The 19,649-nt window shown below is 41.2% G+C and overlaps 1 protein-coding gene across 2 annotated transcripts; it reads right to left on the bottom strand.

The window, feature by feature from the left end:
* Nucleotides 1–4,008: 4,008 nt before the first annotated feature.
* On the bottom strand, nt 4,009–18,936 carry kptn (kaptin (actin binding protein)). Of its 2 annotated transcripts, none has more exons than XM_060912202.1 (12): nt 18,616–18,936; nt 16,534–16,616; nt 16,209–16,293; nt 14,422–14,476; nt 13,347–13,425; nt 13,135–13,208; nt 12,643–12,749; nt 12,457–12,552; nt 12,306–12,378; nt 12,047–12,182; nt 11,794–11,967; nt 4,009–4,744 (listed from the first exon to the last, which is right to left on the bottom strand). In XM_060912202.1, exons 1-12 carry the CDS (start codon nt 18,824–18,826, stop codon nt 4,631–4,633), a joined length of 1,287 nt encoding a protein of 428 aa, XP_060768185.1. In that variant the 5' UTR covers nt 18,827–18,936; the 3' UTR covers nt 4,009–4,630. The 2 variants fall into 2 exon arrangements, with proteins under 2 accessions (XP_060768185.1, XP_060768186.1); XM_060912203.1 differs by having other exon boundaries at nt 4,635–4,739.
* Between the last annotated feature and the right edge of the window lie 713 nt (nt 18,937–19,649).

Below are 19,649 nucleotides of genomic sequence, written 5' to 3'. Positions count from 1 at the left end.
GTAAACACTAGATAAGAACTACACACAGACTAAACACTCAGACAATGTAAACAGTATAAACACTCTAGATAGGAACTAGACAGACTAAACACTCAAACAATATAAAAAGTATAAATAAACAGTATAAACACTAGATAAGAACAAGACAGACTAAACACTCAGACAATATAAACAGTGTAAACACTAGACAAGAACTACACACAGACTAAACACTCAGACAATATAAACAGTATAAACACTCTAGATAGGAACTAGACAGACTAAACACTCAAACAATATAAAAAGTATAAATAAACAGTATAAACACTAGATAAGAACAAGACAGACTAAACACTCAGACAATATAAACAGTGTAAACACTAGATAAGAACTACACACAGACTAAACACTTAGACAATGTAAACAGTATAAACACTCTAGATAGGAACTAGACAGACTAAACACTCAAACAATATAAAAAGCATAAATAAACAGTATAAACACTAGATAAGAACAAGACATAGACTAAACACTCAGACAATATAAACAGTATAAACACTAGATAAGAACTACACACAGACTAAACACTCAGACAGACAATATAAACAGTATAAACACTCTAGATAGGAACTAGACAGACTAAACACTCAAACAATATAAAAAGCATAAATAAACAGTATAAACACTAGATAAGAACAAGACATAGACTAAACACTCAGACAATATAAACAGTGTAAACACTAGACAAGAACTACACACAGACTAAACACTCAGACAATATAAACAGTGTAAACACTAGATAAGAACTACACACAGACTAAACACTCAGACAATATAAACAGTATAAACACTCTAGATAGGAACTAGACAGACTAAACACTCAAACAATATAAAAAGTATAAATAAACAGTATAAACACTAGATAAGAACAAGACAGACTAAACACTCAGACAATATAAACAGTGTAAACACTAGATAAGAACTATACACAGACTAAACACTCAGACAGACAATATAAACAGTATAAACACTCTAGATAGGAACTAGACAGACTAAACACTCAAACAATATAAAAAGCATAAATAAACAGTATAAACACTAGATAAGAACAAGACATAGACTAAACACTCAGACAATATAAACAGTGTAAACACTAGACAAGAACTACACACAGACTAAACACTCAGACAATATAAACAGTATAAACACTAGATAAGAACAAGACAGACTAAACACTCAGACAATATAAACAGTATAAACACTCTAGATATGAACTAGACGTAGACTAAACACTCATATATATATATATATATATATATATATATATATATATATACACACACACACAATTGGTTCAAATAACCAAACAGTCAAGGGCACTTGAGGTATAGCAGGTAAACATGAAACATGAAACGTTGTGAATTATAAAAGTAGAATTGTTAAATACAACACACAGGCAGTAAAACAACATAAAACATTTTTTAATATATTTAGTAAACAGTCGCAGAGAAAAAAAATTGTGTGTACTGTATTGAACACCATTTTCTGCACATTTGAATTTGTGTCTTTTGTAAATAACGTAACTAAATTTAGCTGAAGAATGATCACTTTTTATCGCACCCGGGCCGGAGTCCACCAGGCTGCAAGGTGCTGTTTTCTTTCAACAATATTACAAGAAAATGGCTGGATCAACCTTCATGAAACACTCAGAATAGGGGGCGTTGGTCTCAAATAGATCCTCGAACATTTTGAGGGTCGTCCGGTCAAGGTCATTAAAAAGGTCAAAATCATTTTTGTTGTGTCTACTGCTTCATATAGTTTCTACGTCATCGTGCTGTAAGAATGGAACAATCTCGCACTGCGCATGCGCATACACGTGTTCTGATTAAAATGGCCAATGAGTGTGTACAATTCAGTTCACCATTCGAAATATATCGACGAGACTAAAGAAATCGCTTTCAGACGTTTATGCTTGTTTCAGAGGGAACGTGCGTTCCACTGAGCTCTAGCGCCGGGCCATTTCTGTGAAATAAGAGTTTGGGTCATGGCGATAGCGTGTGTATGTCAGCCTTGGTTCGGAGGTTTCAGTTTTGAAAACCATAAGAGGAGAATGATATAAAAGTACAGACACTTGGGGCGGCACGGTGGTGTAGTGGTTAGCGCTGTCGCCTCACAGCAAGAAGGTCCAGGTTCGAGCCCCGTGGCCGGCGAGGGCCTTTCTGTGCGGAGTTTGCATGTTGTCTGCGTGGGTTTCCTCCGGGTGCTCCGGTTTCCCCCACAGTCCAAAGACATGCAGGTTAGGTTAACTGGTGACTCTAAATTGACCGTAGGTGTGAATGAGAGTGTGAATGGTTGTCTGTGTCTATGTGTCAGCCCTGTGATGACCTGGCGACTTGTCCAGGGTGAACCCCGCCTTTCGCCTGTAGTCAGCTGGGATAGGCTCCAGCTTGCCTGCGACCCTGTAGAACAGGATAAAGCGGCTTCTGTGATTTTTAAATTGTTGATTTTTTTGATTACACTTCATTTTTGTGCCTACTGCCTCATAGAATAAATCATCTTCTTTTGGCTGCTCCCGATTAGGGGTCGCCACAGCAAATCTTTCGTCACCCTGTCTTCCGCATCCTTCTCTACCACATCCATGTATCTCCTCTTTAGCCTTCCTCATTTTCATTTGCCTGGTAGCTCCATCCTCAACATTCTCCTTCCCACATGCTCTGCATCTCTTCTCAGGATGTGCCCATACCATCTCAGTCTCATCTCTCTTAGCTTAATTCCCAAGCTCTCCACATATGCTGTCCCTCTGATGTGCTCGTTCCTTATCCTGTCCAACCTTGTCACTCCCATCACAAACCTTGACATCCTCAACTGCGCCACCTCCAACTTTGCCTCCTGTCTCTTTGTTAAGGGTACGGTCTCCAATCTGTACATCACAGCTGGTCTCACTACTGTCTTATATATCTTACCTTTCACTTTTGCCGGGACTTTCCGATCACAAATGACTCCCGAAATCCTTCTCCACCTGCTCCACCCTGCCTGCACTCTCTTTCTCACCTCACTATTGCAGCCCCCATTTTCCTGCACAGTTGACCCCAGGTACTTGAATTCACCAACTTTCTTTACGTCTACTCCTTGCATCTTCACTACACTCTCACCACCATTCTCATTAATGCACATGTATTCTGTTTTGCTCCTGCTCACCTTCATTCTTCTTCGTTCCAGTGCATACCTCCATCTCTCCAAACCCAGCTCAACCTCCTTTCTACTTTCACCACATATCACAATATCATCTGCAAACATTATGTTCCATGGCGACTCTTGCCTCACTTTGTCCGTCAAAGCAAGAGGAAGAAGATTTACTCTATTTACTGCCTCATATAGTAAACATATATGCTATATTTACTGTATGGACATGGGATCAGAAAACAACTTTATTTATAAGCAGTAACCACATGGACCCATCTGGGACCTATTTTTTTTTTTTGCGATATCTTATATTCATCATAAGTGCTACCAGGCAAGATTTGTTTTGCCTGGCAACACTTGTTTAAATTTGTGGAGTTTTTCTGAATGTAACTTTGTTATTCTACGTATATAACAATTCACAACTCAACTTTTCTAGAATATTTTTGAAAGAAAAATTTTAGAACAAAAAAAAAGGCAACATTTATTTTTTAAATTCTTTATCAACTTATATATTCCTTCTGCGAAAAAAAACCATTTATAAAAGCTGGAATAAAATAGCCTATTAACTAAAATATTCCTTTCATTAAAAATGAAAAAGTTAATAAATAATAAATGTCTCCTTTGCTTAATAAAGCTTTATGAATATTTGCACTACCTCCATTTGTGTTTCTTTAGCTTTCCGCACTCTAAAAAGATAACTCCAATTTCTTGTGAAATCTATTTGCACACACTCACACAACAGCTCTTTCACATTTTATATGATTTTTCGTGGCCTTTGACCTGTGTTACTTCTACTTACGATGAAGTCACACTGACTGCAATGACTGCTTGGAAAAACAGATTACATTACCTGATAATCACATTTCATTTTTTTAATTCCATCAATTCAGATTATAAATCTGTATCACGATTTATCATCGCACTATCATCGTGACAGATGTGAATGGCATAGACATTTCTAATGCAAATCAAATAAATAAGACACGTGTCACACAGACTGAAAGCTTTCTTCACCATGTTATCAGATTGTTAATATTATTAGCGAATATCAACCAACTGCGTTTCACTGGACATGAAATGTTGTCCATGTAGAAGAGAGCAAAGAGACACTCAAATAATAAACAGTGCCCTGTGGCTGTATGTTATAGAGAGCATTGAGAACACTGGACTTCAGTTCATCGAACAGTGAATTTAAGGTTACATTGTGAACCAACTCGCTGCTGCTTGCCACTTTTCAGTGTTGTACTGTCCACTTGCAGTGCATTGTGTGTAACACACAGTCCCTCAGCCACCTATTAACCAACCAAGAGGTTGAGGTCTAATGTTTGGAGTGCTTCTTAAAATGGCCAAACAGACTCCACATATAACTGTAGCGACTGTGACAAATCCACAATGGCTGCCTGCATGCCTTGTAGTGCACTAACACTTCTGTACAGGAGGCTTTCAGGATGAAGTGCTCCTGATGTGATCATTGTTCAGTATCCTGCTTTGTGACCGTCTGGATTTCAGGAACGGTGGAGAGCTTCGCCACTCTGTTGGCCAGCCGCTGCAGAACCAGATCAGCCGTGCTGCTGAGGCTGTGCTGTAGAGAAAGGAAAAAACAAATATGAGGAATAAGAAGTTATTTTTTTCGCGGTGTGGTTTCCATCAGATCCTGCGCTCTGATTGGCTGGCGAGCGGGTCCGTAGTTATGGACCTCTGGTGACTCGCTTGTTCACAACAACAAACATAGTAGCATTTTTTTGTCAACATTCATCTTTTTTTTAAATTTTTTCATAAGATTATCAAAAATCTTATAAATTTTTACCAGCATTTCTCAGGAGAATAGCATTAATTTTACAGCATGGATAGCGATAACAACAGTGTTCACAGCGAAAGCGAGTTTTACTACCCTGAGGAAGACAAAATAAAATAAAACATTTCAGGAGAAAGCTAAAAACCTGTAACTGTTGCTAACGCCGAGCAAAAATTATGGCTTTATGGCTGAATCCTGAATGACTCAATTTTGTATAAATAGGGGACTACATAGGCGGCAAAATGTAGTTTTTTTCCTGCCATGGAAGTGCACTTGTATACCGAGGAGGAAGCCATTTGCATTACAGCCATGAATGAGGATTCAAAATGGCGGCTCGGCTCGGTTTTCCCTTTCGGGCGCTCTCGTTTTCTGTTAGAATTTGGTAAAGAAAAAAAATATATATATTATTTACCAGCTTAAGGTCGGTCCGTATGGTGAAATACCGTGACCTTGGCCTTGAATACTGACCTCGGCCCAGAGGGCCTCAGTCAGTACTTTCAAGACCTCAGTCACGGGACCTCCCAGCTGGTAAATAACAAATATAAATCAGACAAAATAAACAAAAATAATCACAGAATGCTCAGGAAGTCCAACAGTGTGAATAATCATCATCATCTTCTTTTGGCTGCTCCCGATTAGGGGTCGCCACAGCAGATCTTTCGTCTCCATTGCTCCCTGTCTTCCGCATCCTTTTCTACCACACCTGCCACTTTCATGTCCTCTCTCACCACATCCATGTATCTTGGCCTTCCTCCTTTTCGTGTGCCTGGCAGCTCCATCCTCAATGTTCTCCTTCCTACATGCTCTGCATCTCTTCTCAGGATGTGCCCATACCATCTCAGTCTCATCTCTCTTAGCTTCATTCCCAAGCTCTCCAAATATGCTGTCCCTCTGATGTGCTCGTTCCTTATCCTGTCCAACCTTGTCACTCCCATCGCAAACCTTAACATCCTCAACTCCGCCACCTCCAACTTTGCCTCCTGTCTCTTCGTTAAGGGTACGGTCTCCAATCCGTACATCACAGCTGGTCTCACTGCTGTCTTATACAGCTTACCTTTCACTTTTGCCGTGACTTTCCGATCACAAATGACTCCCGAAATCCTTCTCCAACTGCTCCACCCTGCCTGCACTCTCTCTCACCTCACTATCGCAGCCCCCATTTTCCTGCACAGTTGACCCCAGGTACTTGAATTCACCAACTTTCTTTACGTCTACTCTTTGCATCTTCACCACACTCTCATCCCCATTCTCATTGATGCACATGTATTCTGTTTTGCTCCTGCTCACCTTCATTCCTCTTCGTTCCAATGCATACCTCCATCTCTCCAAACCCAACTCAACCTCCTTTCTACTTTCACCACATATCACAATATCATCCGAAAACATCATGTTCCATGGCGACTCTTGCCTCACTTCATCCGTCAAGCGATCCATCACTATGGCAAACAAAAAAGGACTCAAAGCAGATCCTTGATGGAGTCCCACCTTCACCTTGAACTAGGGCTGTGCGATATATCGAATATACTCGATATATCGCAAAAATTCTGTGTGCGATACATAAAGTTATTATATCGTAACTATTGAGTATTTTATGGTCATCTTCCGACTTGCGTTTGTTTCAAACCTTTTCCGGTGGTTTTCTCCCTGTCCCTCAGGCAGTAACGTGAGAGGCTGCCTAAGGGTAAAGAAAACAATAACGTCACGCACTCGCCAACCAATCCCGGGCGACATCTCGGTGCTGAAAGGAACTTCCGGGAAGATTTTCTAGTTTCGGTTGTGTTGCCAGATTGGGCGGCTTTAAGTGCATTTTGGCGGGTTTTGAACATATTTTGAGCTGGAAAAAGTTAGCAGTATCTGGCAACACTGCCGGCGGGAAGATTTCCTGGTTCCGGTTTACAGCGCTGACTCAGGCCCTGTCCACACGGCAACGGATTCAGGTGACTCCGATACAATTGCTTATCGTTTAGGCCTGGTGTCCACACGGCACCGGCGTTTTGGGTGCCCAAAATGCAATTTTTTTGAGAACGGGTTCCAGAGTGGAAAGATCTGGCAACGTTGCCGTTGTGAAGTCGTCTGGATGAGTAGAACGGATTTGTTTACGATGACGTCACAACCACATGACTGTGAGTGCTTCACGCCGGGTAGAAGTGTAACGAATATCATCAGGAAAAAGCCTTACAGAGCACTAGTGAGAGTGAAACACGAGCTTGGAAATTATTATTATTATGTTCAGTGTTAGTTCACAGTAGTAATGCAAGAAGCAGAATAGTGACAGTAATAGTGAAGCAAAAACATGCAATTATACAAACACTGCAGCTTTACAGCAAAATATTCATTTATGAAATGGTCTGATTCTTAACACCAGTAGTGCCAATGATCATCTCATTGCGATGCGAGTTGTCAACAAATCCTATAACTTGGTTCATGAAACGCGCTTACAAAATATTTTCACTGTGAATATTTATTGTGTAATGGTGCAAAGTGAGAGAGAGAGAGAGAGAGAGAGAGAGAGAGAGAGAGAGAGAGAGACTCTGCCCGTAGGGCAGAGTCAATCCCGCCAGCAAAAATAGGGAAAAAAAGGAGCGATCTCACCTCTTCAGATGTTGATTTAAGTCCGACAATACATTCCTCAAAAAGGGCGTAGAAGAGCAAATTAATCCATCAACGTGTAACATTCAATTTATTCCGGACCATTAAAGACGCCGCCTTCCGCGTAGAATCATACGTCATCCTCGCCGCCATATTGGATAGGTCAAAGCGGAGAATAAAGATTCATGTGCTGCCTTTAACTGTACCAACAGGTTTACCGTCCAAACGAGATCACATGGGATTACCTTTCACAGGTGAGAAACAACAAATTAATCCATCAACATGTAGTATTCAATTTATTCCGGACCATTAAAGACGCCGCCTTCCGCGTAGAATCATACGTCATCCTTGCCGCCATATTGGAGAGGTCAAAGCGGAGAATAAAGATTAGCTGCGTTTAACTGTACCAACAGGTTTGCCATCACATGGGATTACCTTTCACAGGTGAGACTGGAAAAATACTTTTCATTGTATTTGGTCATTATAAGGCCACTCATTTTTTATTTTTAGGTTCACGGATTTTTTCAACACATTTTAGAGTATGTCCGTCGAAATAAAAATAAAAGTGTCAATGTCTGTTTTTTCTTTTTTTTCAAATGGCAAATTTTCAATGTCGGGATTAGAAAATAAAATAAAGACACACACACACACACGTGTGTATGTGTATATATATATATATATATATATACACACACACAGAGTCACTACAGTTATACTTAACACAAATATCAAAATAGCAAATATTCAATAGCAGTGTACATGAGCTATCAATATTTGATATGTAAATACATGTATTTCATAGAATCAGTGTATATGTATGTAAGTATATATATTTCTATATAGACATTCAGTCATTCCATCTACAGACTACATGCAAGCTTGTGTTTAAAACCAGCACTAGATAGGATTGCTACCATCACCAATACAAGAAAAAAAACTACCATACCTGTATATTTACCTTATATTATCCAAATTATGTTTTCCTAAATATCAATATTTCATATTAAAATCATGAATAATATCAAAAATATTTTACCGGAGTTATATTGAAGATTTAATGTGTTTATTTTAAATATAAAACTGATTTAGCGGTATGGACTCAAGGCATTTTTAATTAGGAGATGAAATCACCTGCAGATTTGGGAGAAACCGGATGGGGGTATTTCTAAATTCTATTCAGAAAATAAAAAGTTGGGCATAATGTCCCCTTACGACGGCCTATCCTGGCCAGTCTGGGGCATTTGCCCTGCTATAATATATTAAACATTACAATATTTACTGAGCGATAATACGTTGAATTATTGCCACGCTTTCATATTTAGACCATCTAGGTCTAATTTGTATTAGAAAAATATAATGCTTGTACTAAGTTATAGATATATAGTGAATGGTTTTGATCACTGATTAGTATTCCCAGGCAGTACTTACTTCTGTGAAGGCAAGTGGTCGTATGAGCGTGATGCTGCCATGAGCACATCGAGTGCTGACGGATGTCTGACGTCCAGTTCACATTCGATAGCGCCTGTGCTGTCTCCGTCTTCTTCAAGCTCAACAGTAATATAGGAGCAGTCAAAGTCTCTGACTAAGGTTACCACTGGCATGTCGAGCACTGCTCTAGTACCGGTATCGGATCTACCCTCCTTTGTGGAAGCATACACACATTTTATCATTTCTTTGCTTACATTTAATTCTTGCGATATGTATTCACCGACGTTCTGTCCACTTAACAAATCCACGCGATGAAACGATTTGCGATCTCCACATGAAATGCTGACATAACGATCAGAACTGACTGAAGCCATTTTGCCATCACGCTGGTGAATTCGATAAGCAACTTCCTAATGGTAATTGCCAGTATCCCAGTCAGAAATTTACAACGAACAGTGTTTACAACATGTTATTCCCCAGTGTTAACTGGGAAAGGCTTTTTTTCCGATACCGACCTTGACCCTTTGCAAGTCATCTGCGGTTAGATTGTTGCACACCATGACCATGGTAGGATATGTACCGAACGCAAATGTATACTCGTATTACCAGTGGGAATTTTCCCACCGAATGCAGTAGATCTATTAGTACTGGGTATATAATGCTGTTACAAGGAAGCTATTACGTTGTCAAAAAAAAAAAAAATCATTAATCTACTAATTGCAAGTTTCGGCGGTTCAAATAAAAATAAAAGTACACATAGACTTTTTATTTTTTCAGCGGTAGTTTTTATCTCACGTCGGCGGATCCGTGAACCTAAAAATCAAAAATGAGTGGCCTAATGTAATTTTACGAACAGATTTTCCTGACTTTGTGGCTAATATGAAGTCTTGCGCATAATAGTTTATGCGCATGCGTCCTTACTTCTTCTATTGTTCTGGTGTCTCCGAAGGGACCGTCTTACAGCACCCCTAGAGGTGTGGCATGTGTATTGCATCGTTTTCAGCAAGCGTTGCGTTGCGTTGCCATATGGACCTGATATTTTACTGATCGTTGCCCATTTGGATGCGATATATTTTTAAATAACATCTCGTTGCCGTTGTCGTGTGGATGTAGCCTCAGTTCGTGCAATCGCTGGTGTTGCGTAGGCTACTGTGTAAGCTCTGGCAATTTCAGCGACAAATTACTTCCTAACAGAACTAGTAAGGGGTCAGTCAACTGGCATTTTTTGGATATCGCGAGGAGGACGTGGAACAGCAAACGCCAGTTTGTAAAGTGTGCAAAAAAAAAACCTGTCATCACAAAAGGCAGCAGCACGACAAATATATTCCATCACCTGAAAACTCACCCGGTACAGTATGAAGAGTCTCTTAAACTCCGAACTACTTGCCCACGAGCTAACCCCACCCCAGCTAAACAAATGACCATAGCGGCCTCGTTCTCCAAAGCCCCCCCATATGAGAAAACGAGTCAGAGATGGAGAGCTATAACGGATGCAATCACTAACTTCATTGCCGAAGACATGATCCCAGTTAGTATAGTGGAAAAACCAGGCTTCCAAAAATTACTAAAACACACTCGATCCCAAATATGAGTTGCCTGGTCGCAGACATTTTACAGAGAAGGCAATACCGGAATTCTACACATCTGAGAGGCAGAGCCAGAAAGCATTCAGTTCAAAAGTGTGCAAAGAGAAAAATGTTTTGCAGATCTCTCTCTTCTCTCCCTCAATCTCTCTCTCTATTGTGAATGTTCCAGTGGTTCTCAGTAGTCAGGTTAATAGCTTGGAGATCTATTTTTTTTTAAATAATTTAATGAATGAGCACTTTTCTTATTTAGGCTAAATGTCTTTCTCAGTGTTGAGCTTGCACTTTATTGGTTTGAGCTCTGAGCAGCTCTGTATTGTGTTGCCCCTTTGTTGCAATTTTCAAGATTGTTTTTGCAGTTTGTGCCACATCTTTGCTGAATAAAAATAGTCTTATTTCAACTCAATTGTGATTAATCACCAACATGAAAATGTAAAATGTGTTGTTGAAAACCACCTGTAAAGTTAACCAAGAATGTTATTTAATCTGCAGGGATTGTAGTGAAAACAGTAAAGAGTAAAAGTTAGATTTCATGGGGTCCTTTAGAGGAGATTTAAATATATCGAGATATATATCGCATATCGTGAAATGGAGAAAATGTATCGGGATATTCATTTTTTCCCATATCGCACAGCCCTACCTTGAACCATTCAGTTGTTCCAACTGCACACCTCACTGCTGTTTCACCGTTCTCATACATGTCTTGCATCACTCTAATATACTCCTCATTCACTCCACTCTCTCATCTCTCGGCGCTCTATCGTATGCCTTCTCCAGGTCTACAAACACACAATGTAGCTTTCTCTGGCCTTCTCTGTACTTCTCCTTTAGCATTCTTAAAGCATAAATTGCATCAGACATGCTCTTCTTTGGCATAAACCCGTACTGCTGTTCACAGATTGCTACCTCTCTTCTCAATCTCGCCTCCAATACCCTTTCCCATAGCTTCATGTGAACAGTGCGAATAATAATAAGGGACCTAAAATAGAACCTTGTGGGACACCATATTGCACTATTTTAGGCTGGGGGGGGGGGGATCATTTATACAAACAAACTTTAAAAAACCAGTATGTCAAGAGAGAAATACGTATTTCATTTGGCAAACATGCAAATGAAAAAAAAAAAATTATATATATATATATATATATATATATATATATATATATATATATATATATATATATATAAATGCAGTATATATATACTTTAAAATTTGCTGCATGAATTAACAGTGACCTGTAATATATGCAGCCCTTTTATGGTCAGAATGGCCAGCTCCTTCAATCCATCCCCAGTCAGGTCCAGGTAGATGATTGACAGCAAGGGGCTCTTGAAGCTCCGCCTCCACATCAGCTGGAACCACCCCTCCGTACTGGCTGTAGGCTGTTGAAATTTGTAGCAGAGCAGGTCCTGCGGACGACAAACGCAAGCATGCGTCGAGTGTGTGTCTAGCATGCATCGAGTGCGTCTCTTGCGCATGTGCGTGTACCTGTCCGTATGTTCCCAGCAGCACCTCCAGCTGTCCGTCAAAGTCCAGGTCGATAAGGAGAGCGCACAGCACGGCGTCACACTGATCGCTGCCTGCTAAACACACCGGCTTGCTCACACCACACCGCTCTACATCTCTGATCACACACAATCATCCAGCTTTACTTCTGAGTATCGACAGGGTCAGCTGTTAGAATTTTATACAACTAAAAATAAAAGGGTGCCAATGGTTTTTGTTAAACAGAGCATCTGAGCCTCACCTGTAAACCACCGCCATTTCTATCATGCTGGTAACCAACAGGTTGTACTCCAGCACCTGATCCCGCTGATCTTCTGTGTACATACACAAAGTGATCTTAGAAATACACCACAAACACAGGCAACTTATACAGGACCAACACACACACACACCTTCTGTATTGCTGTTCTGGGCCGCCACCTTCAGAGGGAAGAGGAACACTGTGGATACGGGACTGTCCTGCTGCAAACGCCAACTCTGGAGGATCTCTAACACACACACACACACACACACACAAATAATGTTTTCAATTCTGTGTTTATACTGTAATAATTTGATTCTGTTTGTGTGTTAGTTACCAGGTCCTCTCTGGTTGACGAGCGCGAGCCCTAGACAGCCGTTCTGACAGCCAAATGCCGTGAGCCGACGCCCGTCGTCAATACTCAAAACGTTCATCCACAACACGCTGCCAAACATACACACAAAATGTGCGCTACATTCCTTAACGGGCTGACCAGACATGTATCTTAGTGTATGTTGAATATGAAAACGAACTTTAACCATTTTGTCCGACAAGGAACACTTTGTTCCAGCCACACTGTGCTGACGCACCATCAGTTCTTTTATGTTTTGTATATTATTACACAATAATAAACTGTTTAAAAAAAAAAAAAAAAAAAGTGACTAATCCAGCTTGAGCACTGACCAAAAATATTCTCCCTCGCAAGAGACATCATCAGGTCGGTCAGGACTGAAATAGTCAGATATGACCATTACGTCACCCCTGAACTGAGCGGAAATAAAAATCACAGCGTACTGCTTGTAAAATTGGAAAGGAAGAAAATGCTCACTTGCTGGGCAGATCCGTCAGCTCGGGGAAAAAACGCTCCACTGGCTGCTCCTCAAACTGGTGCAGCGAAGCGTTCTGCCAATCCGAGACAGAGAGAGAGAGAGATTGATTAATCCACGCATCAGATGGAAAAGTTATTCTGCAGATCAGAATGAAACACCTCACTGCCATTATAAGCAAGTGCACGCACACACACACATACACACACCCTACTTCTTTATAGAGGTGTATGCGCTGATCATGTCCGCTGAGCAGGAACACTGTCTCTCTGTTACCCTCGTCGTACTGCAGCCTGCGAACCACACAGATAGAAACTAGGGCTTATTAACGCGTTAATCGCGATTAGATTAATGTAAATTGTGATCGCGAATATTTTTTTTAATCGCGATCAGAGTTTACCAGCATTTTCCGCACTTCTACCATCCACATGCAGCTCCTCTGGTTGTATTAATTAAACTCATTTTCGGTTAAACGCGCTATTTCGAGTTTGCTAGTCTTTTGTTCCTTCTACGCATCCGTAGGCAGCTCGAGCGGAAGCGTGTGGTTTCCATCGAGTCGTTGGCATTGGCATGGAAGGACACGCTGTTGTCTTCAGTTTAGTCCTCTTTTGTGATGGATAAGCAACGGTTTTCTGGACCTCTGAATGGTTTGTTTGAATTTAAGTTATGAAGTGCTTTGTATGGTTATTTATTTTTTTATGGTGACATTTTACTTTTGAAGAAGAGAGTGGCCTGACATTACATTGTTCATAGTCAAATCTGAAGTAGAGACAAGTGGGTCTACATGGCACTTTTTCTGATTTTTTTCTTGTGTTCATTTATTTACAATTTCTCCAAAGTAGCCAGTCATTCATTCTTAATACTTGTTTTCCTTTCTCTACACTCTTTTTGAAATAAAAAAGGCCAAAAGATAAATTCTGCTTTTGTCTCTGTCTTCATTTTATTCCAATTTAAGACACAATGGTCAGAAATACTTTGCATTGTGGGTTTAACTTTAGATTCGAACGGTCTTACTGCAAAATATCAATTTTACACATGCAAAGTAAATCAAGATTAATCGCGATTAACTATGAAATTTCTGAGATTAGTTGCGATCAAGAAAATTAATCTTTTGACAGCCCTAATAGAAACACAACCACACACACACACACACACACACATTCCCGTGCAACAAATACACCAAAAAAAGTACAAATGACACTCAGCCTCTCGTTTTGACAGTGAAAAATTCCGTGCGTGTTGTAGAAATATGTACGTGGAGTGCCCTTGATTAGAAAGTGCACACTCACTCAGTGTGATAGAGCTGGAAGGGAGTGAACTGCAGCTCCAGGTTCAGGCAGCTCTCTGTGAGGAACACAAACACACTTTCTCTGTTTTTACATTCATTCAGAAGATGCTTTCATCCTGAGTGACTTGTCCTGATAAATCAGTCAATACTACCTATTACTACTTCTACTTATTATTATAACAACAACAACAACTCCTCGAAGGGCCCTCGGAGAGCGCAGCCCTCCTCCAAGGACAATCGTCAGCTCTTCTATGATATACAAATTTGCATCCGCAGCCACTTTATACATCTGGATGGATACATTTCCAAAACTATTAGAATTGTGCGTCTATTGTGTAATACATGTTTATCCCGGAGGATTACTGGTACCCGTGAATGTGCATTGCGATACGACGTTATCATATTTCTACCCTGGCTATGTTTCTTCACTACTGACCTTCACTGCCATCGACTGGAGTTTAATGGCGTATTCACACCTACGTTGTTTGGTCCTGACCAAACGACCCAAATTTCCCTTGGTCCGGACCTTTTGGGTTGGTCTGAATACAAACCACCAAACTCTGGTCCGGACCAAACAAGCGGACCGAGACCGAGCTGCAAGGTCGGACTCGGTCCGGACCAAAGGAACCCTGGTGCGGATCTTTTGGAGGTGTGAAAGCAGACCGGACCTAATCCGACAGTTTTGCTTTTTTGTACCTCGGGAGCTTCCGTCGTTTGTCGAGCATTATGGGAAACAGAGTCTTGACTCTCCACCGCAAAGTGCAAACACTGTTTCGGTTGTCAAGGGAACCTTACAACAGTCGTTCAGTCATTCAGACCAGTGGTAGGCTAGACTACAGAGTACAAAAAATGAGTAGGGGGCAAACATGGGCCGAGGAAGAAAGGCGTACCCTTGTGGATATATGGGCAGATGTCCACATATCTGAGCTTTTGGAGAGAACACACAAAAATGCCGACGTGTTTGCTGTATTCAGTGAGAAAATGAAGGAGAAGGGGTTCACGCGCTCCCCAGAACAATGTCGGCTAAAAGTGAAGAAACTCCGTCAGACCTACATTAAAATCAGGGACATTCTTTCAAAAAGTGGCGGTACTAGCGACGCAAAAAAGAAATTCATCTATTGCGTGAAGAGCCAGAACTGTCACAACATGATGTGCGCTCATCAGCGCTATCCTCCGTAGCCGCCTTGCCCTTTGTCGTCGTCGTTGATAAATTACTTGTACAACAGCATAGTAATCGCACAATTGTGAAAACAGTAAAAACTGGAAAAAACATAGCTTTGATGACATTAAAAAGAATAACAGCAAGGAAAGCCTCCATGACTACTTTTGAACTTAACGCTTTGTGCGCGTGTCGTCTCTGACCAATAGCTGAACGACCTCAGGGCGCGTGGCTTTGTTGACAGATTTTGGTCCGCTTACTAAAATGTACAGTGTGAAAGCGAACCGCACCAAAATGAAAAAATAAAAAAAACATTTGGTTCGGACCAAAGCAAGTGAACTATCGAACTATCCTGGTCTGAATACACCCTTAGATGCAGGTCATTGTTGACTCCGCCATATCTCACAACATGAGCGAAAGTAAAAATAAATTCCTGGATCCGTCCCGCGACTCGGACCAAAATTTAACGGGTTCTTCCTTAACCCGTGCTACACCCTTCTGCCAAGTTTCATGGAAACTGGGTCAGTAGGATTTTGTACAATCCTGCGTACAGTCAGGCAAACAAACCACACTGAAAGAAATAACCTCTTTGCCGGATTTAACAAGCACGTGTCGACTGCGTGACCTACGAGCGATGGACTCCAAGTTGAACTCTGACCCTGGCTCATACTCGCAGTAGATATTCAGGAACGGTGTTGCTTTATCACCCGAGTCCTGAGAGAGCGAGAGAAAGAAACATGGTTATTTTACTCTGGGATTTGAACTCATAACCCTTTGAGAATAAGCACAAAATATTTTGTGGAAACAAACAAATTGAGAGAGAGAGAGAGATTTGGGATTCAACATTAGTGCAAACTATCATTAATCAGAGTCATTACTTGTTATTAATTAATCAATCAGTGATTAACTTATTAATTGAATCAAACCCAGCAAAAGAACAAAGTCAAAGTGCACCTTAATAAAGGTGATTCCCACCACCAGGCCTCTGTTAGGGACAGACTTGTTAAACGCATCAATAGACACAATCTCTGCATCGACTGGAAGGAAGGAAACGGAAACACACACACAATAACAGATCCCACATCAGTCCTGAAGTCTGCACGTCTGTCATGTGACTAAACACATACATAAGTCATTATTGTTTAAGAATCATTTTAAAGCACTTGAATTAAAATGAACAAATGAAGCAAAAGCAAGTGCGCCCCAAGATGATGGTCCGGACTACACCTGATTTAAGGAGAACATTGAGGACGTTTATTTTTGGAATAAAACACGCCTTTAAACCAGGGTTTCCCCAGGTTTGACCACCATAAATTTAAGACTTTTTTAAGACCACTTAAATGAGAATTAAGACCTACATCGCACCTATTATGCGGTCGTAGAACACCAGATCAAATTCCCAATAATGACAAATGTTTCAAGTAAAAGTACTTTTATTATAAAAGTTATATACTTAAAAGTCATTATGTGCATTGCTTGTCAAATCTTCACATTCAAGACAAGCAAGACCGAATTTTGTTCTGTAAGACGTTTTGTTTTTTCCACAGGAGAATGTTGCAGCGACTTCCGAGTCTGGGAACATAGCCTTAAAGAGTTCGCTTATGCCCTCATTCGAGCTGTACGAGTGGTGTTCCGTAATTGTTTTTAAAATCCAGAGCACCTCTGCCCGAAGTGTCGGGGTTCCACCGACACCCATCATGCCACTGCTCGGCCCTTGTGTTGTTGCTAGCCTTGCCGATGATGTCTGGCTTGGCTGATGCTGCTGACGTTCAACAGCGGTGCTAGTGCCAACTCCAGGTGCATTCGGAGATTGAACCGTGCAGAACTGAGCGATGAGCTGGTGGCGGTGGAGGGCAGATGCAATGTGCTTTGAACTCTTCATGTGAGACTCTAAAGCAAAATGACCTATAGTGGACAACTTGAAGGCCTTTCGACAAACACAGCATCTTGCTTCAACGCCGCTTCCAGGAACCTCCCTCACCCAATCACGATATCTTTCATCTGAAAGCCACTGCTGATTAAAATGGCACTTCCCCATGCTGCGATTCGCGGAGTCTCCTCTTCACGGACTCCAACGATTGCGCTGGCGCGAAAATGTATCAATATTGTTTCTTTCTTTGCGCATACGCCAAGAAATTCCCTGATGTTACGCAAAACCCACGTTTTCACATTGTAGAATAGTATGAGTAAATTTAAGACCTTTGTTTAAAAAAATAAGACTTGGGCAAAGCAATTTAAGACTTTTTAAGGCCTTAATTTTGGAATATTAAATTTAAGACTTTAAGACTTTTAAGACCCCGCGGCTCCCATGTTAAACAATACATGGTGGTGTAGTGGTTAACACGGTCGCCTCGCAGCAAGAAGGTTCCGGGTTCAAACCCAGCGGCCGGCGAGGGCCTTTCTGTGTGGAGTTTGCATGTTCTCCCCGTGTCTGTGTGGGTTTCCTCCGGGTGCTCCGGTTTCCCCCACAGTCCAAAGACATGCAGTTGGGTTGACGTGGGGCGGCCTTGGGCTGAGGTGCCCTTGAGCAAGGTACCGAACCCCTGACTGCTCCCCGGGCGCTGTGTGTGGCTGCCCACTGCTCTGAGTGTGTGTGTTCACTGCTTCAGATGGGTTAAATTCAGAGGATGAATTTCATTGTGCTTGAGACAAATCAAGGTTTCTTCTTCTTCACATGCCTCACATTAGATAGAACTGTGGAGTCGATTCTTAAAAGAGGCTTTTTTGCAACTCAGTGCGATTCACTATGATTGTGAACTGATCGATGTGTATATATTATAATTACACTTACGACTTACTGTAGGCCTTCTTTAAGTCCTTTTAACAATCATACTATCAGGAATATGCAGGGTTATTTTTATTTAAGATTAATATGACGTTATATTTGATTAAATGTTTTTTTGTGATTCAGGAACCGACTCCCACTGCATGAATCTGAATCAGAAGAGTCAGAGTCGATTCCAAGATTTTTTAATCAAGCATCGCTAGTTAACGGATTTTTTTTTTAAAGTGTGAATAGTGAGTTGATGATGTTACCTGGGATGTAAGTGAACTGCACCTCTTTAGCCACAGGCCGGATTTTTTGCTGCAGGTCTTGGTATCGGAAACAAACCACTTTTCCTTTCAGTGTCGCAGCGAGCAGCTCGTCTTCTCCCGCTTGGCAAAGCCCGTAAATGTTACTCTGTGAGGAAAAGCGACTAAAACTGTCCTCTATAAACGGACACGAACCTTCAACGTCAGGCAACATGATCACAAGCAAACTATATATCACACGAAACCGTTTAAATTAGTGAACAGTCATCATTTCACTCGCTGTTTCTTCCATGAGCTCCTCAGAAACAAAACATCCCGGCTGGAGGAGGTCGCTCAGTGGTTTCGACCAATCAGATGCAAGGTCGGTTTTGTGACCAATCAGATTCATTTACAGGCCCTGACGTAACCCGACAAGCCGAACACTGACGAAAATGCACGAAGATTTCCGAAACCGTCCTGCAGGAGTTGAGAAGCAACCTGTCATCTGTTATTCATTCAAATAAATTAGACTGGGAATATTTTATCCCTATTTCATCCTTCACAAGCTCATTATAATAAGAAGACAAAATGGTGTCATAAAAAAGTAATGGTGTAGGTCTTTTAATGATTATTTTTTTAAACAATAATTCACCATTCAAATTTTTTTGTGATTACGTCACCACCAGCGAGCCATCAGATGTAGTTTTTCAGCTTCTAGGATTTTATATATAAAAAGTGTGGCACGGTGGTGTAGTGGTTAGCACTGTTGCCTCACAGCAAGAAGGTCCGGGTTCGAGCCCCGTGGCCGGCGAGGGCCTTTCTGTGCAGAGTTTGCATGTTCTCCCCGTGTCCACGTGGGTTTCCTCCGGGTGCTCCGGTTTCCCCCACAGTCCAAAGACATGCAGGTTAGGTTAACTGGTGACTCTAAATTGACCGTAGGTGTGAATGTGAGTGTGAATGGTTGTCTGTGTCTATGTGTCAGCCCTGTGATGACCTGGCGACTTGTCCAGGGTGTACCCCGCCTTTCACCCGTAGTCAGCTGGGATAGGCTCCCGCTT

This window comes from Neoarius graeffei, chromosome 28 (genome assembly GCF_027579695.1).
Source record: "Neoarius graeffei isolate fNeoGra1 chromosome 28, fNeoGra1.pri, whole genome shotgun sequence".
Taxonomy (NCBI): domain Eukaryota; kingdom Metazoa; phylum Chordata; class Actinopteri; order Siluriformes; family Ariidae; genus Neoarius; species Neoarius graeffei.
Note: the sequence above shows the minus strand (reverse complement) of the source record. Positions and strands in the feature narration are given on the sequence as shown.

Coding starts and splice junctions, on each gene's coding strand:
- kptn (XM_060912202.1), bottom strand. CDS start 18,826: ATGTTGCCTGACGTTGAAGGTTCGTGTCCGTTTATAGAGGACAGTTTT. Junction 12,553..12,642: donor CGTCAACCAGAGAGGACCTG/GTAACTAACACA, acceptor TGTGTGTGTTAG/AGATCCTCCAGAGTTGGCGT. Junction 12,379..12,456: donor CCAGAACAGCAATACAGAAG/GTGTGTGTGTGT, acceptor GTATGTACACAG/AAGATCAGCGGGATCAGGTG.